Genomic DNA, 26,609 nt, shown 5'->3' on the forward strand with positions numbered 1-26,609 from the left:
ATTTACTTCCTCTATTTTTTTATACTTGCAACATATTTTTTATCACGCTTTTTGAGGAGGCGATTAAACGAGGTAAACGAATGAATTAAGCTATGAAATTTAAACCGTAACAACTTATCTCTTTCTTTTTATAGGTGGTAAAATTTTATAAATTAATTTATTCATTTACCTAGCCTAATATCTTCTTTAAAATGCGTGTCAAATGGGTGTGTTGCAACTAAATAAAAACGGAGGAAATATTACTTAATGTGATGAAGACTTGTGAAGGATCCTTGATCACCTATTGTTGACCACTAAAATATACTCCGTATTTTTTTGACGTGTGAGTCTTGTTTTTTTTTATTTGTCTTTCCACTTTATTCTTGATTAACTTGTACATGGGTCATTGTTTTACTCAAGGACTATTTGGTGAGGGATTATTTTAGATGTTTGCATTGTTATTGTTTTTGTTTTATACTATTATTTATGAGTAGTGAAAATTCTTTTGATGTGTTTTTATAATTAAAAAAAAAATTATAAAATGAGTGCTATATAAAAGAATATGATATTATGATATAAAAACGAAGAGTGATTTAGCACACCTGCATGGCTACATGTGAAGAGAATAGAAATCTGTGATCTTACAATGGGTATGCCTAATGGTCATAGACTCATAGTTAAAATCAATTATATTACTCAATGCGTAAATTATTTAATCAATTATAGTTAAAATCAATTATATCTATGATTTTTTCAATTGCATGTCACATTGATTAAAAAAAAAAAAAGAAGAATCTCCTTAATATGCAATATTTGTCTTTATGATACAAAACTTTACTTTCTAAATTGAAGATCGAGTACTAATAGTTGTATCGCCTGCTTGATTCATTTGTATATCTGCAGTTGCGTTTCTTCCCTTCAAAAATTGTGAGTACCATTGTTGAGAAAGCTTAGAGTGTCTTGTCAAATTTGGATCATTGTAATCAATATAGTATATACCAAAAGTATAATCGAAGCCAAATAATAATTCATACACGTCCAAAAGTGACCATACAAAGTATCCTTTAGTATTGGATCCATTTCTGCAATAGAGAGAACATAATAAAAGAGTTAAAGTTTTATAATTTAATCAATATTTAATCTATTCCACTAAAATACAACCGATATGAAATAATTCTTTGATATTTTGTTGAGATCATAATTAACTAAACAAGAGTTAAGATCAAATACGGTCCCTAAACTACTGTATTTGTAGCATTTTAGTTCTTCAACTAACTATTGAGTGAGGTAATTTGATCCCTCAACCACCAAAAAGTATTATTTCCGGACAAATGGTTTAGGGTCATTAGGGACCTTGCCTAATAACCCCTATAATACTGACGAAATAGCCCTTGTAGCACTGACCAAGTAACCTTTATAACATTAATGAAGTAAACCCCAACAATATGTAAAATTTGGTGAAAACTCTAAAGTAAAACAAAAGCAAAGGAAGTATAACTCTCAGGCAATAAATTACTAAGTTCTATTAGCCTTACCTCATAGCATTATGCAAACTCTCAACATGGTCGCGTAAATATTCAACCCTGAATGAATCGTCAGTTGAAGTATCATGACTTGCAGCTTGACCTACAACCAATTTCCATTTTAACTATGTAGTACAATTAATTTATAATCAAAACATATTATAAATTTCAAAATGAAAGGAAAGAAAAAAGAATACCATTTTCATGGATATATATGATAGGATTTTCATAAACATCCTTGTAATACTCCAAAACTCGCTCTAAACCCAATGGTTCATTTGGAAAGATAGTCTAGGAAAAAATATCATAATTAAGGTGTGAGCCATTAATAGATGATCAATATCCAAATACAAGTATACAACCAAATCATAAACGACAGGTTTAATTGACTTTGAAGAGTTCGAACCTTACCTTTTCAGATAGTGCACTCGTATTAGAAACTGTTAAAAAAAAAATTTAAAAATTAATAAATAAAAAAGGTTATTACTATTGGACATATATACTTCATATATTAAAAAAAAAAAAAAAATGTTTTATAAAAATGAAATTTATTAAATGTTCTATAAGTAAAGTAATTAAGTAAATGTGTAATAATGTTAGTAATCCAATAAATAAGTACAAGTACTACCTATAAGTCTATAACATGTACACATTGCACATTCCTTTGTTTTTTTTATACTTACAACACTTTTTATTTTAAGACAATATTAAACCGTATTTTGTTTATATCCCCAACTAATTGAATTAATTCTGTGTTGATTCTCTCTCGCACACAAACATTTTTAAAAATAAAAAACCATATTCTTTTACTTTTCACAATTTTCTTAAAATTAAATTAAAGTTTATATAAATTCATGTGTTGCAAATATTCATTGAGAACGAGGATCATAAAGTGTGGAGGGATGGTTTGTCCCTCCATTTTCCCCAGGAGTGACCTAGGTTCAATACTCACCTCACCCCTCCTGTGATAGGAGGGGCACCCCTTGTATGATACCGTGTGCTATATATGTATGAAGTATGGAATATGATAGAAGATGAAGAAATAAAGCATACATAACCACTGCGTTGCCATATCGGCAAAAAAATCTCGTGGCGTTGTGTTGAGGCTCATTGAGTTGTCCTTGACCACCATGGGAGTATAGTAATTTATTCCAAGAAAATCAATTGAGCCCTTCAATAATTTTGACTCATTTTTTGTGAAAATTGGAATTCTGGTGCCAGCATTTTTCTTCATTACTTCAGGGTAATCACCATAAGTCAAGGGGTGCATAAACCTAATACCCAACAAGATAAAGTCAAAGTTAGAATTTCTCTTAAGATCCAAGAATAATAAAACAAACATAAACCTATTTTGTATTTCAATTGTTGAAAAGTTTAGCTCAACTTAAATATAGGCCCTATTTTGTTTGATTTAAAATATTTTCAATGAAAAATCAATTTTCATGAAAAACATATTTTCAAGTAAAAGCATAATAAACTTTTTTTTTTTTAATTTGTTGCATACAAGAAAAGTTAAAGAAAAATAAAAAAAAAATAAAAAACATAGAAAGGAGGGTGTGTGGATAATAGATGAGAGGAATGTAAAAGGAGGTAAGGTGAAAGGAGGAAAATATTTCCCTTATTTTGTAAAGAAAAATGTTTTCCGTCATTGAGAAAAAAAAAATTTCATGAAAAATTGTTTTCCACCCTTTCCTAGACAAAGGAAAATTGAAAAAAAATGGAAAATTTAGTTTCCATGAAAACATTTTACCTTTATACCATCCCATTTAATTTAAAAAGTACCTTTATAAATTAAACTTATAAATTAGACAATAAATTAGATAAATTAGACAATGTCATTGGCAGTGCGGTTTGGGATCAGACTTGGCAGCAGACAATGTCACTATTGAATCGGATTGCAAAGCTATGATGGATCGTCTCGATAAGGCTACTACCTATCACTCTGATTTGGATAATATTTTAGATGATGTCTTAGATCTTAGTGCTCACTTTTCCTTTGTCGCTTGGTTTCATGTAAAAAGGAAGGCAATTTTGTAGCTCATCACCTTGCTAGAGTTGTTCCCTTTGAAGTAGAGCAAGTATGGGTTAATTGTTGCCCATCCGAAATTTCTTCTTATGTATTTTCAGACTTAATGTCCCTTAATTAATGAAGTGAGCGGGTGTTTTAAAAAAAAAAATAAAAAAAGTACCTTTATACCATAAATAATAAACACGTAGTATATAAATAAAACGGTGCTGACCGTATAAGTTTGAGCTTACCAGCCCATTAGAAAATCGTAGGCTCTTTGACCGGCAACCATATCTTCTCTTGTGTCCGTAAAAGGTGCAAAATGGTAGGAAAGGAGATTGAACCCAATGACTCCGTGTTGTTTGGCCTACATCAAATTGTCCGTAAAGCATGCCAATGTATTTTATACAGTTCAAAAATAGTACATATGACTATTATTGTATGTATAATGGAGCTAGTGGAAGACGTATATTACTCCGTGTGTTTTAATAAGTGTTCCACTTTGACCAAATATGCATGTCAAGACACGACTTTGACTATTAATTTATCAAATCATATGTTAATGAAATTATACGAAAATTCATATTATGAAAGTATACATTATAACGAATCTAACAATGTATTATACAATATCATTTGTTTTTTATATATATTTGTGAATTAATCAAGTCAAAAACATTACGTAAATAGTAGAAAAAGTCAAAATGTAACACTTATTAAAACACGGAGGGAGTATGTAGCATACCTTGTACTTATTCATATAGAGCTTTACAGTATATCCATGAGCCAACAATATATGGTGAGCTGCAATGTATGGCTCAATAGTCGAGTTTCCTTTAGTACAATTGATAACTCCAAAGGGGGGAGAACATCTACTTGGGGGTGTATTACCAGCATCATAATCACCAAAGACGAAGATATTCGCTTCATTGAAAGTTGTCCAATGCCGAACCCTATCACCAAATTCTCTAAAGCAAACATCTGCGAATGATGTAAAGTCTTCTCTGCATAAATAGAAAAATTAATTACCAATAAATATATAATTTACGTAAATTAATTGTTATTACGCACATTTTTTTATATACGAATTTTTAAATAAGGTGGGCATACAATAAATAGTCAGCGAGTATAAAGTTAATTTAAAATTAAAAATCAAAAGTTACATAAATACCACCTCCATTTTAATTTAGTTGACATTATTCTATTATCAGCTTGTCAACGCATTTTTTTAACGATAAGTATTTCTAATTCTCGACCTTGTAATATTGTAAAAAGTGGATATTATTAAAATATACATTAAAACGATTCAAACAAGATCCCACTTGACTATGTTTTATCGTGGTTATAAATTACAAAAGTTTGTTAAAATATAATTTGTGAATAGTGTAAAAGTAAAATGTTGTCAATAAAAAAAATAAAAAATAAAAAAAAAATAAAAAAAAAAACTGAGAAAGTATATAGTAAATTACCTTTCTAAAAAAAATTAATAAATTGCACAAGATTTAAAATAAAGGAAAGATATTAAAGAGTATATAAACATTAATGTAGGGCGATACCCCAATTTCTCATAGCGAGAAACAAAATTTGTTTTTCACGTGACATTTTCGTAAATAAATCAACAATATTATTCAACTGTATTCAATTGTGGAGCCACAATAATAAAAAAAATTGTTGATTTATTTACAAAATACCCCCATGAAAAACAAATTTCGAACAGAAAATTGCCCTTAATGTAGTGGATAATAAATAAATTAATTAAAAAAAGGGGGGGGGGGGGGGGGGGGAGAGAAAGTGAGTGAAAATGAGTGCATGTGAGATAAAAGTGTAACATGGATGTTTGTAATCGAATTGACAAGTGCATACATGATCCTAGGATTGAGAAAGCCTCCATACTCATCCTCAAGAACCTGTGGTACATCTGAGTGCAAAAGTGTAACATGTGGTTCGATTCCTGAAAATTGAATTTGAAATACTTAACAAAGTGACCAAAGTCCAAAACTATTTATTATATTGATTTTTACCATATTCCATATATATGCAATATAGCTTGTAACATATTAATTAAGTACCGTGACTAATAAGCTCATTGATGAGATTATTGTAGAATCTTAAACCTTTAGGGTTTATAGCTCCTCGGCCAGCTGTAAAAATAATACATAAAAACAGTTAATATTTTGAAACATTCGAAATGGAAGACAAATATACTCGTAATATTTAAGGATGGATGGATTACTTTATTACATACTACGTATATGATTGATTGATTGTGTTCTCAAGGGAATATTTTGACTTTCAATTAACTAAGTACTAGAATTTGTGATCTAATTAATCAAGATTTAAAATAATAATAACATAAACAATATTATCTCATAAACATAAAACCGGTGAAAGTAAAAAGAAAAACAATATAGCAATTATTGTAAAATAAATTAATAAAAATGTAGAAAAACAATCCGTTTTCTTGGAGTAGTTGTATTCTTGCCCACTTAGCCACTCAACTCAATAAGGATTGTTAGGTAGAGGTGTCAATTAGGATAATTAGATGGAGTTTGGGTCGGGTCTATTCGAGTCGGGTCAAATTCTTGTCGGATCAATTTGGGTCATGGTCTATCGAGTCTGGGTCGGATATGGGTCGGGTCAACTCCAGACCAATTCATATTCGATTGGATAAATTCGGATCAGGTTCAAAACGGGTTTAACTGGGTTAATTTCAGGTTGGATGAATTTAGGCCAGGTTGATTTCGGTTCGGTCAAGTTCAGTTTGATTAAGATAAGGTTGAACCGTTGATTCATTAATTGGTCAATTTCAACTCAATTCCTTTCTGTGTTTGGCTGGATTTTAATCGAGTTGACCCAATTCATATCCAAATAAGGTTATTTTTAAACTAGAGTTATTATTGAGTTTTTATCTTATTATTGGGTCAATATTAAGTCATTCATGTATCATATTTTTTATCGAGTTGAAAGAAGAGGTTTTAATGTTCAAGTATTACAAATTATTTATAGCAAATTTTAGATGAGATGAATATACAGCTTAGAAAGTAATTTTATATAATTGGTATATACATGAAGTAAACTTGTTACTCCAGATTATTTTTTTGCAGTAAAAAACGTTAACTTATTAATAATTAGTAAATATAGTACGTATAAGAACTTGAAAAAAAAAAGTCAATAATTATATGGTTAAATTCGGATCAGGTAAAAATCAAATCGAGTTAAAATCGGGGTCGGGTTAATATCAGTTCGGGTCAAAATAGATTAGATTAGATCGGTTCTTTGTTGGGTCAATTCGGATTAGGTTGAGCTTGGGTCGGATCAAATCTGTACGGTTTGAGTTCAGGTCGGGTCAAATTGGATTCGGGTTGAGTTCAGGTCGGGTCAAATCGGTGTCGAGTTAATTTTAGATCGGCCAAGTTCGGATTCGGGTTGAGTTTAATTCGGTTAAAGATCGGGTTTGGGTCTTGAATTTCTCGGATCAAATTGGATCGATTACAGTTCAATACAGATAGTTTTTTTTTCAGGTCGGTTCGATTTTGACACCTCTATTGTTATGTATCCCTATGACACTATCCATTTAGGCTTTGTTTGGTTCAATATTAGTAAAGGAAAGAAAGGAAAAAGAAGGGAAGAGAAAAGAAAGGAAGAGAAGGGTAAGGAAAGACACTATATCATTCAATGTTTGGTTTGATATTAGTAAAGAAAGGGAATTGGGAGGAATTTATTATTTGGTATAACATTAGTAAAGGAAGGAAAGTGAAGGAAAAGCTAATTTAAGCTTAATAGTTTTAATTTCTTCCTTTCCTTTCGAATCTTATTTAATTTTTAAAATCAAACATAGGAATTTTTTTTTTTTTTTTCTTTCCTTTCTTTTCTTTCCCCCCAATTCCTCCCAACAAAAAAGGGCCTTAGAGTACCCACATTACAATTGAGTGAATGAGTGGGCAAGTGATTAAGTGAATGTGTGATTAAATTTTAGAGATAACAATCAAGATCAGATGTATGATGATTTTAACTCTTGTGAGAGGACAAAGGCTACTAAGGGCTTGTTCTATTCAGCTTAATTTCAGTTCAGTTCATGAGTTTAGTTCAGTTCCTAAATTCCTTCTCTCTTAAACAATTCATTTCAGCTCTATTCAGTTCAAACCCAATCAGTTCAGTCCAATTCAGTTTTTTTTAGTAAATCGGAATAGGTCCTAAGAGAGTTATAATTTATGAATTTGGCTATATTGGCATATCAAATACCCTAATATAATAATATGTCATATATTATTAATTTGTTTGGACGAAGAAGTAATAAAGTCCTCCGTATTATTTTTCAAAATATGGCATTCACAAGTTACGAAGTACTATTTAGATTGGTAATTGTACCTGGAATTAATCTTGACCACGAAATAGAAAATCGGTAGGCATCCAATCCTGTTTCCACCATCAGTTGAACATCTTCCTGGTGCATAGATGACATTCATAATTGTTAAATATTACATATATATAATAACAATCTAGCCTATTTAGAATGATAAAATCCTTGTAAAATAATATATTGAAATATTGATCGATCACCTTGTATTTATGATATTGATCACATGCTACATCTGGATTACCCGTGTTGTACTCTGAAAATTACAATTTGTACTTAATTAATGAAAGAAAAGAAATTGGTGTCCCTCCACCATATCAAGAAGCAAGTGGGATTGTTACTCCCACCACCGAGGCAAATAACTTTGAGATAAGTGATCGAGGGTCACCAATTCTCTGGGGCAAAGCATGAGGATCCCATTGCACATCTTAAACAATTCACACGGTATTGTAGCACCGTGAAGGCAAATGGGGTGACTCTGGAGTACATCCTTCTAAGCATGTTCAAAATTCTCTTTCGGGGAGTGCAAGTGATTGGCTTGATAAGTTGACTCCGAACTCATTGACAACTTGGAATGAGTTAATTTTGGCATTCCTTGGGAGGTTTATACCTCTTGGAAGAACGGCAGAGTTGAGATCCAAAATTTCAAATTTCCAACAAGAACCCAACGAGTCTCTCTATGATGCTTGGGAGAGCTACAAGAGTTACCAAAAACAATGACCACATCATGGCATGGAAGATTGGCACTTATTACATGGGTTCTATAGGGGTCTCTTAAGGGCGGATCGCATACTATTGGATGGAGCATCGGGTGGTCCACTCATGAACAAGCCACCATTGGAAGCACTCAAAATCATTGAAGAGGTGGTGTAAAATTACACCAATTGGAGTCATGATGAGAGGAGCACTACTAAGAAAGGAGGAAGGTATAAGGTTAGTGCTATCAATATGCTTAGCTCAAAATTAGATGCTTTGTCCTCTAAATTTGATCAAATGCAATCTTCTCCTCCCCCTATCTTCCCTCTCTATAACTCACATGCATCTAACCCTTCAAATGATAATGTGTCTATACAATTGATGTCTTGTTAAGTGTGTGGTGATGAAGACCATACGTCTTCGGAGTGTCCTTTGTTGAATGAGCAAAGTTCCCCTTCCCCTTCTATGGAACAAGTAAATAATGTGCATGCCAACCCTAGGTATGACCCCTACTCCAACACCTATAATGAGGGATGGAAATATCACCCCAATTTTGGTTGGAGAAGTGGCCAAACCCAAGGGCAAAGTAGTGGTCAAGGTCAAGGTCAAGGTCAAGCTAGTGGTGGTGGTAACTATGTGTCAAATAATCAACGGAATTATAGAAATGACAATAGGTACCAACAAAAAGGCCAATACTTTTCTACTCACAACCCACCCGGTTTTAATGGTGGTGTAAGACCAACTCTAGCTCCTATTCCTAAACCACCACTTCAAATTCAAGCTCCCCCTCCTCCTAAGTCTAATTTAGAAAGCATGATGGAGAAATTCATCAACACCCAAACTAAAAAGATAAATGACTTAGAGAAAAGCTTAAAACAAATGCAAACCCACAATAAAATGTTGGAAAATCAAATTGCCCAAATAGCTAGTTCCCTTAAAGACAAGTCTAGTACCTCATTGCCTAGTCAAGGTCTAGATCCAAGAGAGCAAGCCAATGCCATTGTAATTAGAAGTGGGAAAAGCTTGGGGGAAGTACAACGGAAGGGAATGCAACATGACTTAGAAGGTGAGAAGTCAAAAGCCGATCGTTCAGTTAAGATGCCTTTGGGAAAATTAACTCATTCCAAGTTGTCAATGAGTTCGGAGTCAACTTATCAAGCCAATCACTTGCACTCCCCGAAAGAGAATTTTGAACATGCTTAGAAGGATGTACTCCAGAGTCACCCCATTTGCCTTCACGGTGCTACAATACCGTGTGAATTGTTTAAGATGTGCAATGGGATCCTCATGCTTTGCCCCAGAGAATTGGTGACCCTCGATCACTTATCTCAAAGTTATTTGCCTCGGTGGTGGGAGTAACAATCCCACTTGCTTCTTGATATGGTGGAGGGACACCAAACTCTCTCAAAGTTTTGTTAAGTTGAGCCATTTTGAATTGGTGAAGAGATGGAGAAATTAGAGAATTTTTCCTTGGTGATTCTAATAGAGTGGTGTCTCCACTAGATTCACTAGAACCAGAATGATCGGACTCAACCACTAATTGTGGCTCACTTGAAGTAGAACCACTAGCTATCGCCCTCGTTTCTCTTCGATTTGCCATTACCACTTTTTCAAGCTCGAGGTTCAACGGCACAAGAGGAAGTGTCCTATTGCTGCATTTGGGCATAAAAAAAAGAAGATTAGATGGGAGATTAGTAGGTTAGTCAAAGAAAACAAAGAAAAATAAAGCAATAAACTAGTCTCAAATATTTCACAAGTAACTCAATGCTTAACGCCATTCTCCGGCAATGACGCCATTTTGGTAGACGAATAATCGGTTGTTGGAAACAATATTTCTATCTAAACCAACCTAAGACAAGTCTAGGGTAAGTAAAGGATCGTATCCACAGGGAATGGGTAAAGAACACCTAGAGTATGAAACGGTTGTAAGCTAATTCGGTCACAAATTGAGTTTTGATTAATTAATTTCTATATAGAGGAACGTTAGGGGAAACAGGATTCAACACCAACCAAACTAAAGAATCAATAACAAGGATAAATCATGAGCACACATGGAAGATAGAATAGGAACTTAACAGTGTATTCTTTTAAAGTTACAACATAAGTATTTCCTAGATTAAGCACCAAAATAACAAGGATTAAGCATCAAAGATAGGAAGTGGGTTTCTAGCTCGAGTTTGTCTCTCGATCATTCCGAACTAGCATGAAGCATAAATAATTGGGATTTCTCACCTAATTACCACACTAAAGCATCCTACTTAATGAAACCAGACATCCATAGTCATGAAGGTAGCATAATCCAATTGCACAAGAAAGGACTCACTCCAAAACCCCATCTTTCGATGTGAGAAGAGGGATGAACACATGAGCATAAGGTGGCCATCAAAATACGCATGCAATAATCAATTCAAACACAAAAAACTATCAATTCAAGGTAGAACATGAATAAATCCAAGTCAAACAGCCATGGCTTGGTTGGGTTTTCACCCAACCCCTAACTAAGAGACTACTCACTAAACATGGTGGAAATTACTTTAACAATCAAATCTAGGGTTTTCATGAATTCAAATAAGTTAGAAGAAAGATTGAACAAGAATGGATTAAACATGCAACAACAAATAAACAAGATTAAGGGAGAAATTATCAACTCAAAGCAATTAAAAACTGAAAATTAAGAGTAAGAGATAGAGGAAAGAGATTACACAATAAGCTTCAAAGTTGAGAAATTGTTGAAATTGATGGAACAAACTTCCAATGATTCTTACAAATGATTGAGTTTTTGAGAAACTAAACTAAGGGAGAGGAAAACTATGCACTAATCAAAAGAATAAGCCTAAGGGAGTTAAGAGGGAAAAAATTTCGTACAAATGAGTTCAAGGGAAGTATTTATAAGACCCCCAAATAAAAAGACGGAGAAAACAAGAATCAGGTTCGACTGGAGCTTGGCATGGGCGTGCAAGGCTGATCACTGGCGTACAGAATAGGTAGCACGGGCGTGCAGCACTGTGCACGGCCGTGCAGAGTCAGACAGTAGAAACAGAACCTACTGTCTTGGTGCCTTGCAACTTGCACGGGCGTGCAGGGTTAAGCACGTCCGTGCCTAAGGTTCAGCACGAGCATGCGTGATGTTGCACGTCCGTGCAGACCTGGGCAGAAGACTTCCACCTTCTGGAACACCCCTGCACGGTCGTGCAAGAGTTAGCACGGCCGTGCAGGGTCTTCTTGGCCTTGATTTCTTTTCTTTCTTCGATCTTGCTTCTTTCTTCTTCGAATTTGCTTCACTCCATTTCCTCATTGCTCAAAATTCCTTGCATACTTCTCGGGATGCTTCGTAGTGCGTTCATTGGACCTAAAATGTCATAAAAAACAATAACAACCCCGTGAAGCATGTAATACACAAAAATGTATAAAAATAGAGTGAATGACGAAATAAGGCATCGATTCCTCACACATTCAACGTTAAAAACCACTCTTTAGACATACAAAATAGCATGCTATTGTGATTTGTATTTTTATATACTAAGTATAGAAGTATAAGTATAGTTTTTCCATCTTCTAACTTGCTTTGTTTCATTAATTAAGTACAAATTGTAATTTTCAGAGTACAACACAGGTAATCCAGATGTAGCATGTGATCAATATCATAAATACAAGGTGATCGATCAATATTTCAATATATTATTTTACAAGGATTTTATCATTCTAAATAGGCTAGATTGTTATTATATATATGTAATATTTAACAATTATGAATGTCATCTATGCACCAGGAAGATGTTCGGTGGAAACAGGATTGGATGCCTACCGATTTTCTATTTCGTGGTCAAGATTAATTCCAGGTACAATTACCAATCTAAATAGTACTTCGTAACTTGTGAATGCCATATTTTGAAAAATAATACGGAGGACTTTATTACTTCTTCGTCCAAACAAATTAATAATATATGACATATTATTATATTAGGGTATTTGATATGCCAATATAGCCAAATTCATAAATTATAACTCTCTTAGGACCTATTCCGATTTACTAAAAAAAACTGAATTGAACTGAACTGATTGGGTTTGAACTGAATAGAGCTGAAATGAATTGTTAATAATGAGAAGAGGAATATTTATATGGAGACACTCGCCTACATTATTGACTTGTTGTCCTTTAGTGTTCTCTCAAATTCAAAAAAGACACAATAGATTTATGGCGCAAAGTATTTAGGACCATAAACTTATACAAATATACAATATTCAACATTACGATTGCAAATAAGCATATACTCATAATAATGTATTTTATAGTTGAGTTAGTCCTTTAATATGGTATCAGAATTAGGCCCATAATATAAGACTGTAAATGACTGTCTAAGAACCACTCTAACTCGAAAAATCGCATGAGACAAAGCTAAATTATATGTGAGGGAGAGTATTAGGAATAGATCTCCCAATAGTTGGCATCAATACGTAATTGATAAAATAACATTCTTCTTTTCACTCACATGCACTAGACAAATGCATAGTTTTATATTGCTCAACTTAACTTGTTATCTCATTGGGACTTAGCTATATTTGTTTTTAATTGGGTATGTTTTTAACCTTCCATTCACTCCCCACCTTCCCCACCAACACCCAAAAATAAAAATCTTTTTTCTTTAATCTTTAGGCTTGTAATTGCTTTATCCATCTAAAATATGAACATATGCTTTTGCCTTTTGCTTTATTATCTTTTATTAATTATCATAGTCTTCTTAAATATCTTTGAATGTTATAGTTTTAACTCTTTTAAAAGAGCGTGGGAAAAAAAGCACTAATTATGTGTTTCATGAAAATATGTTTATCTTTCTTTATATTATTACATCTATCCTATCATATCATTCATATCATTCATGTAGCTAGTAATAACAGTTAGTTGTATGAAACAAGGTTTACTTACCCAAACGATGGGCAAAAGTATCATATATGCTAGGCTTCCTTCCATCCTCTAATGCTGCTCCCTCCACCTTCACATATAAATTAATTTTCAATTTAGATTTTTCGATTTTGCATTGTATCATCAACCGGATCCAAGCTCACATTGATTCACACAAGTCAAGTCGGGTTTTATCATTTGTTACCTATACAATTTAGTGATTTACATTCTAAGTATGTTTTACTCAATTATTTATTTACCTATACGTTTTTACGTGGTTGTTAAATTATATGGAAATCAAGAATTAGAAGAAGTGAAAATACATACCTGATAAGCTGAGGTACTAGCACCAAATATGAAATCCTTTGGAAAGTCGTAACGATTATACTCTTTGCCTTCACTTGTAGCAATCACTCTCAACAATGCTAAGCATAAGTGCAACAAACACAACCAAACCTCAGCCCTCATTGCTATATTCTCTCTCTATCTCTCTCAATTACATACCAACTATGAGTTTAATTAAATATGTTACAAATATAATGGTACTATAGTCTAAAAACAGGATAGTTACGTCTTCCAACTTTGCTTTCCTTTTCAATTTAACGTTCAACCGCATTACACGTATTTTTGTTTCTAAATTGCAGCAAAACTTTTATTACGTAATATATATATATATATATATATATATATATATATATATATATATATATATATATATATATATTTCTTTCTGATTTCGCTTTCTAAAGGTGACTCCCAAGTCCCCAATATCCCACAAATGAACATTGGCAATACTCCCAACTTTTTGTGATTTTCAATGTTTTTGGTGATGAAGACGTGTGAGGAATCAATAACCACGATTGTTGACCACAAATCTATCTATAATCTATAACTATATACTAAAGGTGAATAAAAAATGACACACGTCATCACCTCATTAAAAAATTTCTCGCCTAAAATTGCTTTCGTTTATTATTATTATTATTATTATTATTATTATTATTATTATTATTATTATTATTTTACAATTTGTTTTACTAACCTATAATCTATACTTTCCATATTGTAAGATAATAAATATAAATAATTAATTTTTTATTCGGTGTCCAAAGTTAATTTGTGCAAAAATTTCCAACCAAATTTGTTCCCAACAAAAAAATTAATAATACAATTCATATCTAATAACTAATCATATAATAAAAAAATCTATATAATTTCTCCATGAATACTACTCTTAAATTTATTTAATTTTTTTTGTAAAAAAAATTCTCTACACGGTAACAATTTTTTTAAAAAAAAAATTAATTTCTAATCATCATAAAATAAAATAAAATAAAATTTCATAAAATATTGTGCCGGTGAAAGCCTATCAATAATACAAAAGGTATATCTATATATGAGTATATTGTACTATGAGTACTAATTAATCTTAACATCTTTGGAACGGGTATAAATTAAGATTCAAGGTTTTTTTTAATTTCATTTATGATATGAGTATTATTTTTTGGTAGATTTTGAATTAACATAATAAGAGTAATTCTAAAAATCATGCGTGGCACGGGACTTAATCTAGAGGTGGCTGGGGCCTTGGAGTGTATCGGTTTCATGGAGGTGAGGGGCTGGAAAGAGGGTAAGGGTAGGGGAAAAGAAAAGAGGAAAAAAATGATAAATTTTTTTTAAAAAAAAATACTTTCAACCAATCATAGCGCACACACGTGGACAGATAACCTGATGTAGAAGGTGGGATGACCTGCTAGGCCGGATAAAATAGAAAGGGGTGTAAATGTGGGATTAATTAGCTACAAACGAAAGGCAGGATTAATAAACTAAGCCCGACGAAAGGTTGGATTATTAGATGAACCAAATATTCCTTTTATTAATCTAAAGTATACGGTCTCCATTGGATACAAAAGTATAAGGTTTTCAATCTTTTTCATTAAATGGATAACTTTTATTCATAAAATGGTAACTTTTATATATTTGGGGGGTAACTTAAGTAACCAATTTTAAATTTTGTGATCACATTAATGAACAGATAATGTATTTTATTATGTTGATTAAACCAAAAGTATACATCGGGCAATATATATGAGATTTTTTTTTGTGTGGAGGATATATATGATATTATGAATGGACAAGAGTAATTATAATCTAAAAGGTAAAATGCATAAAGGCCATATTGATATCTCTAAATCTTTTTTTTTTTTTTTTTATTTATTTTTTTTTTAATTTTTTTTTTTTGTTTATTCAACATTAAATTAAAATTAAGATATGCAGCACCATGATAAGATGGGATACATATTATTGTGAATGAATAATCAAATAATGTAAAAAATATCACTATTATACATTATGTTAACTTTAGTTTCGATTTTATGAGATTTAATATTTGAACTCTTAAAACCGAACAATTGTACGGGTACTATACTAGTAGTGTATGATAAGTTAATAGTAATATATTTCATCTGTTTCTTTATAATTGTAGCACATAATTTATCACGATATTTAAAAAAAAAGTGGACCTCATATTATATAATACACTTAAAATGGGGTTAAAAGGTTGTGAAGAGTATAATCAAGTGGAACATAAGCTTTTAATAGATGTAACTAGTGAGTAGCCCAAGCGTTGTCTCAGGTTTCTACTGTTGTAGATTTGCAGTCGATAAATTAAATTATTCAAAACTAAAATCATTGTTATCAAACCAAAATTGAGTTATTATTTGAGTTTTTTTTTTATCTTTTTTATTTTAATTGAACCTTGTGGTTTGTATTTTATATAAAAGTTTTTACATATATACTCCCTCCGTGTTTTAATAAGTGTTACACTTACCAAATCTGGCCATGTTTTAATAAGTGTTACACTTCCTTTTTTGGCAAAAAGCTACATTAAATGTTATATCTCTTTCCTCTCATGGTCCCCATTCAAACTCACTACTACTTTTTTATTATATCTTTCCTTTCACATTCAATACTTTTCAATAAACTATTAACCCCACTATCTTTATTTTACAATCTTTTAATACTCCAACTACTCCACTTACCTCTTATTTTATTTAAGTCAATTAAATTGTCTAAAATTATATGCCGGTTAAAATGTAACACTTTAAAAAAAACACGGAGGGAGTATTAATAACATAGTTGATATGGGCTTAGATGGTTAAATGGTCATCTTTAATGCATAAGGTTGAGGGATTGAATCTTATTATCCTTATGTTTTTATTCGAAATATTATTGGTTTCTTGGTGACGTGGTGTTGTTTAAGTGATGATATGGTACTATTGGTTTAATTTCTTGGTTTTTAGAAACGTCTTTTAATGGTTGTATTAAAATAATACCCCCAATTATTTCAAAAAAAATATTAAAAAAAAATAATTAATTAAACTGGTGCCCTATTCAACAATTGCAACAATTCTCTGCTCTAGCTCCTCGCACTCAACTGCCCATAATCATCAGCGTTTCAGGGTGTTTCTCGCTCAACTTCAACGAATTTCGGGGGATTTGCTTGTCACTTTCATAAATTCCAGGCAATTGATCTTCAATTTGCTTTACAATTTTGTTGATATTTATACATCGATCGTTTTTGGCTTACCTTAATGTCTCACAATTCCTAAAATTTCGTTAAAATTGTGTATCTTTCTTTGCATGTCTTCGATTTTGAATTGGAGTAGAACAAGAATCAGTCTCTTGTTGCAAGGTAATTTTTTGCCCTTAATTAGATTACTTAATTTGTTTTTATGTCTTTTTTTCGTGAATTCTGCTTTAAAAATTAAGGTTCTCCTGTTTTTTTTTTTTTTTTTTTTTTGTAGTTTTTTTTATGGGTGTTTGTTAAGAATTTTATGGCTTTTTCTAGGGTTTTAGTTTGAGAATTTTCTGTATTAATGTTACTATAGCTTTGAATTTTATGGCTTTGCTTGTGAATGACACATTCTTGTTTTGATGATTGTTTTGAGTTGTTTGGAAAAGCTGACTGTTAGCTAGCTTGAAGGGGGGTTAGCGTGGTGGTGGATCAACTACTAATTTAACTACCCTCCTCTCTCTCAAAATATGTTATATGACTTTATGATGGTTTTATTTATGTGGGTGATTCTTTGGTTTAGTACTTGGTTTTTTTTTTTTTTTTTTTTTTTTACTGTTTCAAAGTTATATCTTATCTCTTTTTTTGCCTTAAAATTTGATCTTATTATGGGTTGGGAGTTTGGAGATAAGCAGCCTCTTTCATTTTGGTTTTGCTTTAGTATATGCAAACTTCTATACTTGCTATCTATGTTACTCGGGTTAGAGTACTTCCGTAGAACATGGTGACATGATGAAGTATTGGATTCAGGCTTTTTGGCTCAAATGTAATTTCTATTCATTTACCAATATCATATTTCTATGCATTTTCAGAATGTTGAGGATTCAACTTAGTTGCTTAATTTGAAAAATTCAATGTTTGTTAGCTGTGCTAGCGATTGTGTTGTCTATCTTCGTAGCGAGGCATGGTTTACCTTAAATTTACTCACTTAACATGATCATTTTTTAGAAGAGAGTAGTGTATATATTATCTAGGAATATATGTACCTAGGGTAAAAGATTTTTGAAGAAGAATTATTTGCTTATTGGATTTCTGGTCCATTAAAAAAATTATTTAGAAAGGGCGATACAAGTCTGATGGTGAAATTTGTGTGTGGCTGCAGCATAGGTAATTGCATAGGCTGTCCAGTTTGCTTTTAGAATATAATAAGCTGATTTGGAATTCTGGACATAGAATTTTTTAGTACATTGGGGACAGCCGGACCAATGTTTCATAATTGCATCATGGTGATGGATATGGGAAGGCCTAGGGATGTGATTTATAGGCTCATGCTCTTCGTTTTGACTTTTGATGTCTGTATGGCCATTGCTGCAATTCCAGATTAATGATTCTTTAATGGTTTATCATCTACTGATTAAATCAGGCATTTAGTCATTAAGGTATATTGATAACATTTTAATATGATAAAATGACTAAATGGAATTCTAGGGTTTTATTTTGGAATTCTTTACAGGATATGACATTAGTGACATTACTGAAGGCTTCATAAAGTTTTCGATAAAAAAAATTGGTCCAAATTAAAGCATCACAGGAGCTGACACAAAGTATTTAGAATCAGTTGAGAATCTATGTCCAAGTAGAAGTAAATATGATATAATTAGAATCAGTTGAATCTTTGTGAAGTCAAATTTGGAATAACCTATAAATTCTAGGACCTGCTTTTAAGGGCATTCATAGGACCTGCTTTTAAGGTTGAATGTGAACCAGATTTTGAATCTGGGCCACCAGGAGATGGATTAGAATACCTGAGACATGTCAGGTATACTTCATGCTCTTTTAAGTTTCCTTGCTTCATATTATTAAAAAAAAAAAAAGATATTTTGATGAGAATCTATTCATCAATTTTAATATTATTGAGCATTCTTTATTGGGCAGACCCCTACTATTTCGATATAGACCATTTAATTTGATGAACTTGGCAATTAAATCCCATTGGCATCTTAGTAGAAAACTCTGTTGTATTCCATGTAAATAAAAATATTAATGTCTTTTGTCAATAGTGTCATTTCCAAAGCAAATGAGTGCAAAAGCTCTATTTCATATCTATTGTTTGCTGTTATGACTTATTCTGAACTATGGAGTATACAAGAATAGGAAAAGAGGTTCAGTTTAGGTACAAAAAACCTATATTATTGATTGTAAAATGAGTGTTGGAACAACTTATTGATGATGTCATGATTGCTACCCGTTCACAGGATTGCCTTTGCGTAATAAACCTTTTTTGCTTTGTTCTTCTCTTGAAACAAGCAACAATCTAATCTAAAAATTAGACACATTGGGTTACATTCTAATAACTTGTGGGTTATGTACTCCTACTTTCAGTTATCAGAGACCAAAGAACCCTTCTCATCATGTCTTAGAGCATTTGATTTCCAGAAATAACATTGGCTTTTTATTTATTTAATTTTATTTTTCACATTTGAGATATGATCTGTTTAGGAAATAAGCCAATGTATTTATCTTAGAAGTCAAAAGCAAGTAGCAGTCACCAACATTCATCAAATGAGTGGGGATCAACTACTAATTTGACTGCCCTCCTCTCTCTTAGAATATGTTATATGAATTTATGATGGTTTTATTTATGTAGGTGATTCTTTGGTTCAGTACTTGGGTTTTTTTTCCCCTATTGAATGAAGTGTATTTTAAAGGTTTTGTCTGTATGGCCATTGCTGCAATTCCATATTAATGATTCTTTACTAGTTAAGGCCTTAATTATATTGATCACTTAATTGTACTCTTTTCATTAAGGCCTTTTGTGTGCTAAATTGCTCTGATGTTGCTATGTCATCTGTTGGACTCAGTTTTAACTCAGATTTTGCTTCCTTTAAACTGTCAGAGTTTACTAACACTACATTTTCGGTTTTTCCAGCGTTGTTCAGGAGCTGGATTTGCACGATTTTCTGCTCATACTGTACTTTTGTAACAAAAGAAGGTACACTAATATTGTATAATGCACTTTTAAAAGCTTTCCATATGACATACATATGTGTAAGTGCATTCATACTTAAAGACTTTGCATCCTTTAAGATTTTAAAGTTTACTAACACAACCTTATCTGTTTTTCCAGCCTTGTTCAGTAGCTTGATTCCCACGGGCTGTCTGCTCTTAGTGTATTTTTGCGGCAAAAGAAGGTACTTTATCTTAGATACTCTTTAAAAATCCCTTTTGACATACTATAATACTTAGATATCCTGTTCATGAATTGTTGAGCAAAGCAAATGACTTGCATAATGGATGATCTTACTGTGTTTTCTAAATTTATTTGCTTCGTTTAAGTCCTTATTAAATGCCATGATAAAAGGAATGTTATATAGACTAGCTAGATGCATTAATCTGATTTTTGTAGTTTTTTTTCTATTAATTTTATTTTTTTTATGGATGCTTGTAAAATGATTTTTTATAATGTATTGTTTATAATAAACTATATATTTCTTTGTAGACATGGATACTAGTTGGATTGATTTACCAAGAGGTGATCCTGGTTATTATAAAGGTTGCATGAAATTCTTGAAACTTGCTAAAGAGACTCTTTTACCAAATTCATTGGAAACTAAATGCCCATGTAATAAGTGCAAGTTAAATAAAGCGACATTTGTAGAAGAAGAAAAAGGGCATATTTTATTTTATGGTTTTTATTTTAACTATAGAAATTGGATATTTCATTGTAAAGATGAAGGGAGTAAGACCCATGATCTAAGTAACGATCTAGCAAAGGAAGTAGGTCGAGATGATATGGACGGGTTACTAAAAGCAGCTTTTAGAGTTAATACACAACCAACCGACAAACCTCAAGATCCATCATTAAGTGAACCAATTAATGAAGATGACAATTCATATGACATGGATGAGGGGTTTACCATAAATCGCGAGGTAGATGATGAGTATCAATCAATTTTCTCAAATGAAGAACAGGCAAAGTATAAACATCTCATGGAAGCTTCTGAAAAAGGCTTGTACGAGGGGTGTACTACTTTTTCAAAACTATCATTTCTATTGCACTTGTTTCACCTAAAGTGTATGTTCCATTGGTCTGCTGAGTCATTTAATAAATTGCTTGAACTTCTAATTGACGCATTTCCCATTATTAAGGATTTTCCATCGTCTTATTATGAAGGCATGAAGATAATAAATGATTTGGGTTTAGGATATGAGAAAATCCATGCATGTCCAAATGACTCCATGTTATATTGGGGCGAATTCGCGGATAAAAGTGAGTGTCATGTATGCCATACATCAAGGTGGAAAAGTGTGAAAGGAAAGGAGAGTGATGTAAATGAGAAAGGAAAAGAAGCATGTAAGAAAGGCGAGGTAGCTAAAGTAATTCGAAGGAAAAGAAGTATGTATAGATAAATAGTACAATTTTCACCATAAAAACCTTCATTTTATAGTGTGTTATAACTATTGTGATATTTCTATCTTAGAAAATGTTGCAAGTATAAAGAAACAGAATTTTTTTTTTTTTTTTTGGCTTCAATTCCTCTAATCACAATCTCATGGAAGTGTATACATAAAACAATGTGGTTGCATTTTTGGTTAAAAGGTAAAAGCTAAAGCTAATGGTGTTAGTTAGTTTTGACTAAGGGCCTGTTCACTTAAGCTTAATTTCAGTTCAGTTCAGCTCCAATCAGTTCAGTTTAGTTCTAATCAATTCAGTTCAATTCAGCTCCTAATTTCCTTCTCTCATAAAATATTAATTTCAACTTAGTTCAGTTTAGTTCAGTTCAGCTCCAATCAGTTCAGTTCAGCTCAACTCAATTCAGTAAAGTGAATAGACCCTAAGTGATTGTATTAACTGATTTGACTAATAAATTAAATTATATATTATCTGATTGTGTAAATGTAAAATTATTTGGTAAATAACTATTTCTTAAAGTTGTTTGAGTATGTTAAATAATCACTAAGGACAATTACACATTTTTATTGTGGAAGATTTTAAGATAATAATAAGGAAAGTTGCCTTTTCACCTTAAAGTACTTGAATAAGCTGATAATGAAAAAGCTCCTCTAAACAACTTATTGAAAATGAGCTTAGGGCCTGTTCACATTTACAGAACTGATCTGAACTGAACTGATTGAAGCTGGACTGAATTGAACTGAACTAAATAGAGCTAAAATGAATATTTTATGAGAGAAGGAAATTAGAAGAAAAACTGAACTGAACTAAGCTGAGCTGAAATTAAGCTGAAGTGAATAAGCCCTTATTTGGTGGAATCAACATTGTGAATTAGAACACCACCAACCCCCTCCCTTCCCAATCAGCTTGTTATAATATTCAAAACTTGCTAATATGAGTTAAATTAGCTAATTTTACCCCAATAAGCTCTCTAGCAAACACCCTCTATGACATCATGTTCTTTTATTTTATACTCCCTTCGAATTAGAATAACTGACATAATTAAATCCCGCACATATTAACCTTATTTATATCTATTAGTCTATTACCTATAAATCCACCTTTTCTATTTTAAAATGTAATATATTTTTATCTTGAAAATACTTTACTTTGACAAGTTTTGATGATTTTCAAATGAGGTATTATATATTCATGTGGAATATTATTATTACATTTAATTTGTTTTTATTTACACATTCACGATACTTCAAAGGTTGGTGCCCGAAAAAATACAAGCGTGTAAATGCGTTGCTCCGGGGTGAGTAAAAGGTCCAACTAGTTAGTTGAAAAATTAGCTCTCGGTTACCGAACTGAAGCTGTAAAACCTAACTCTAAACACCAAATCCCCAAAAGGGCCCTTGCGAGCCTTAGCGATTTAGGACAGGGCTCATTCCGGGGAGATACTTCAGATAACGAAGGGGAGACCTTACTTTCACACGTATGAAAGCGAACGAAGCGACGGGGGTAACCAAATATAGCTGCCAGTCCCCTATTTTCCTTAAAAAATAGGAAAAAAGGGATAGTTCGATACAATTTCTCGCACGACAAGGCAACTGAGAAAATCGAATTCGCCCTAACCTCGAATTCGGATTTTCGAAGGACGCGACCCCCAACCCACGGGGGGAGCACAACCACTGCGGAGGAGCGAAGCTACGACTTGTGAGTGAGAAACTTGTTTCCAATGATGGCTGCTATACCCTTAGAGCAGAGTGAAGCAGAACTACCCTCGCCCGGGAGGCTATGGTAATGATAAAGAATATTATGGCATTCTCGTACATTCACAGATTTTGAAGCTATAAATTCAAGGAATTCAGAAAAGTTGTATACTACCTGTCTTTGTTCACATTTTTTGAATCTATAAATTCAAGATATTCTTGATTGAAATAATGCATTGACTAGAGTAAAATGAGAATTGTTGCAATTAAAATAACTAAGGAAGTATCTATTAACTATTACTAAAACAAAACATGTTGACATCATTAAGGGACACATGTCAATTTCTTATTAAAAAATTTCCCGCCTAAACTATTTTTTACATCATCCTTTATTTTTTCCTCTTATATTTCAAAACTAAATAAATAAATACAATGCTTCTTTCAAAATTAATTAATGAGATTATGAATTTTTTTTCGAATATTAAATTAACAACTATTTAAACAAATAATGGCTACTTAATCCGTGCAACGCACGGGACTAAACTAGTATTATATTGTATAATGTATATAGTAATTCCTAAGTTGGATATAACATACAACACTAGATAGATATGAATTCCAATTTATTTAACTATTTATTAAAATTAAAATTAAAATTAAAATTCGAGCATCATTCAGGAATTTATTTAATATTAGTAAACATATACAAAAAATTGATACTATAAAACTGTATATTTAATAACTATCTAACAATATTTTTATTTTTTTATTTTTTTTGAAAAAATCTAACAACATATTTTATGATAAAGTCTTTTCTTTACCGTGACTTTATCATTTATTAGTTTTCTTCTTTTGTGACAAGGATAACAGAGCATCTCTCATCTTCTTCAATGTGAAATAGCATACTACACTTCATGAATTTGATAAATTGAAAAAACATTTGCAATTTTAATATAAAAAAATGTCATCAAAAAAATGTACATAAATACAGTATTTCCTAAGAAGACATTTGTTGATGGAGTGGTTGAGGCCTTGAGGGTGCTTTCTCAAGTTCTCATCATCTCCAAATGTAGAGCGATTAAATTGAAGTTCGATAAGTTGTTGTATCTTCTACTATATTCTTTTTTACATGTGTTCTTGTGCCTTCTCCCTTCAAAAACTGTGAATATCATCTTTGAGACAACTTAGGGTGTCTTGTTAGATTTGGATCATTAAAATCAACATAATATATACCGAAAGTATAATCAAAGTCGTACAATAGTTCATATACATCCATATGTGACCATACAAAGTACCCTCTAGTGTTTGATCCATTTCTGCAAGGAAAAATTAAAATTAATATAGTAAAACAAGTTAATAATGGTATGATGTATCTATGCAAGTACATGAACAATGTCATATTCTAAGTTAGAACAAAATACGAGTATTACTAGTGGACTTGTTACTTACAAAATATTATTATTAGTGGGCCTATTACTTGCAAAATATTATTAGGGGCATATTAATTAAAATATTATTAGTGAGGCCTATAAATAGTTTTTGTAGAAGCAAATATGGTCCATCTAGAAAAGATTAAAAACAATATTACAAAAAGATTTAACTAAGTTACGACAATTATTCAAAATGTGGACGCATTCGCCTCCTTGAGCAGTAGCATTCTTGATGGCCTCTATGCAAGTTTGATTGTCCATTTGTACTACTAGATTTGTAATGCCTTTGTCAATTGCCATTTGAAGTCCTAATTCTAGAGCTAGCAATTATGCCTTGTAAGCGTTGCACCTTCCAAATCTTGTAACAAATGCTTTAATAAACGCACAATCTCTTATAATACCACCACCACCGGCCAGTCCTGGTGAGTCCTTGGCTGCACCATCTGTGTTGAGAGCAGCCTAGTCGTCAGAGGGGGGAGCAAGCCATCTTACAAAAATTTCATGCTTAGCCTTCCTTCCATGAATACCCGGGTTGAGTAATTGAAGTTCAGAATTGTGAGTCCTCCAAGTTTAGTTTCCTCAGAGCGATCTCTTGAAGGCTCCTTTGTCCAATGGAATATCTTCACCTCTGTCAAACACTAAGCTATTCCTTCACCTCCAAATCCACCACAAGGTCGTTGCAAAGCTAGTAGGACATTTTTCAGAGTAAATGAGTCCATTTGCCTCAAGGTTTTTAATTAGCCATTGAGTAAAGTTTCCACTAAAGAAAGAAGCATAGTTAGCTGCACCACCTACACTTCTCCAAATATGCTTTGACATTGGACAGTCCCTCAACAGGTGAATCAAAGTTTCATCAGCACCATGATTATACCGAGTGCATCTAAGATCTTCAGCTAGATTTCTTCTGTATCTATTTGCATTACTAAGTCTATCATGAAAACAAAGCCATAGAAAGGTGCGTACCCTCTGTTGAACAGGAGCACTCCAAGCAATATTCCATTTCGAGCTTCTGGGTGGGTATATCATCATTTTTCTTCATGATTTTAAGGGCATATTCTATGGAGAATTTGCCATCCTTAAAACCTTTCCAGTACCTGAGATCGCCCACTTTTCGATTCTCCACCAATTTAGGTGCTGCAATCATTTCCAGGCATGGTGCAGGGACCAAATGAGCAAAAATATCCCATTTCCAGCCTTGATTAACATCCCACCTTTCTTCCACTATTGCACTATCAATGTCATCAGGGATTACGGCAATTGCGTGGTCTCTTAATGGCTCATCAGACGCCCAACAGTGATCCCAAAACAAAGTAGCACGCCCATTACCTACAGCCACCTTCGACCCCTTCTTCAACCAATCAACATTCTCAGTGATTCCTCTCCATACATTGGACATATTTCTTTTCAGAGTGAACATACCGATATCACACCTACCATGACAATACTTGTGCCTAAGGACCCTAGCCCATAGAGCATTCGGTTCCGTAAGCACTCTCCATCCAAGTTTTATCAAGAAAGCCAAGTTTACTTGTCTAGCCGAACAAATGCCTATCCCTCCCTTTTCTCTTGGTAATTGAAGGGTATCCCAAGAGAGAAGGTGTATGCGCCTTTTATCCTCCGTGCCACCCCAAACAAATCTTCTTCCCCTTTTATCAATATCATCACACGCTGAACGAGGGATTTTAGCAGTTTGCATATAGTAGTTAGCCATGGTTGAGATGGTGGATTTAGTGAGAGTAATGCACCCCGCGAGAGATAAGTACTTCATTTTCCATCCAGAGAGGCGTCTGTCTATTTTTTCACACAGATGTGCAAAGGTTTCACGCGTTACCTGGTTGATAAGAGTCGGTATTCGTAGATAAAAACCCAGGTCTGCTGTAGATTCTGTGCCCAACCCCCTACATATTTCTTCTTGCTGCGCCTGGTTTACATTGTAGGAGTAATAAACTCTCGATTTGGCCAAGCTCACGCATTGTCTAGAGGCTGCGCAGAACCTATCGAAACAGTCCTTAATGGCTGTACGTATCTTGCTCCAAGTTTGCTTCCGCAAAGAGTATCAAATCATCCGCGAAGAATAAATTTGATAATATAGGA

At 32.6% G+C, this 26,609-nt stretch overlaps 1 protein-coding gene, 1 long non-coding RNA gene and 1 other non-coding gene across 3 annotated transcripts; 1 reads left to right on the plus strand and 2 right to left on the minus strand.

Annotated features, from left to right (window-relative positions):
• Positions 1-699: 699 nt before the first annotated feature.
• Positions 700-13,976, minus strand: LOC145570410 (cyanidin 3-O-glucoside 5-O-glucosyltransferase (acyl-glucose)-like). The gene is made up of 13 exons (XM_081629483.1): positions 13,791-13,976; positions 13,488-13,554; positions 8,071-8,123; positions 7,879-7,954; positions 5,580-5,651; positions 5,374-5,461; positions 4,256-4,514; positions 3,762-3,877; positions 2,556-2,776; positions 1,914-1,942; positions 1,700-1,793; positions 1,515-1,605; positions 700-1,061 (listed from the first exon to the last, which is right to left on the minus strand). The coding sequence occupies exons 1-13, from the start codon at positions 13,929-13,931 to the stop codon at positions 821-823; spliced, it is 1,548 nt and encodes a 515-aa protein (XP_081485609.1). The 5' UTR covers positions 13,932-13,976; the 3' UTR covers positions 700-820.
• Positions 8,495-8,601, minus strand: LOC145573320 (small nucleolar RNA R71). The gene has a single exon (XR_014097369.1). It is a non-coding gene; the product is annotated as a small nucleolar RNA R71 (small nucleolar RNA).
• Positions 13,977-16,935: 2,959 nt separating the features above from the next.
• LOC145572127 (uncharacterized) lies at positions 16,936-21,306 on the plus strand. Its single transcript, XR_014096691.1, has 4 exons — positions 16,936-17,157; positions 19,907-19,969; positions 20,105-20,168; positions 20,477-21,306. It is a non-coding gene; the product is annotated as an uncharacterized LOC145572127 (long non-coding RNA).
• Positions 21,307-26,609: the final 5,303 nt, after the last annotated feature.

Source organism: Chenopodium album, chromosome 12 (assembly GCF_948465745.1).
Source record: "Chenopodium album chromosome 12, dcCheAlbu1.1, whole genome shotgun sequence".
Classification (NCBI taxonomy): domain Eukaryota; kingdom Viridiplantae; phylum Streptophyta; class Magnoliopsida; order Caryophyllales; family Amaranthaceae; genus Chenopodium; species Chenopodium album.

What these genes read in the sequence shown, in the direction of transcription:
- LOC145570410 (XM_081629483.1), bottom strand. Translation starts at nt 13,931, where the DNA reads ATGAGGGCTGAGGTTTGGTTGTGTTTGTTGCACTTATGCTTAGCATTG. An exon ending in TACGATTTTCTAATGGGCTG is followed by an intron (nt 2,777 to 3,761) that starts GTAAGCTCAAAC and finishes GTTGGGTATTAG; the next exon opens with GTTTATGCACCCCTTGACTT. An exon ending in CATATATATCCATGAAAATG is followed by an intron (nt 1,606 to 1,699) that starts GTATTCTTTTTT and finishes AATTGGTTGTAG; the next exon opens with GTCAAGCTGCAAGTCATGAT.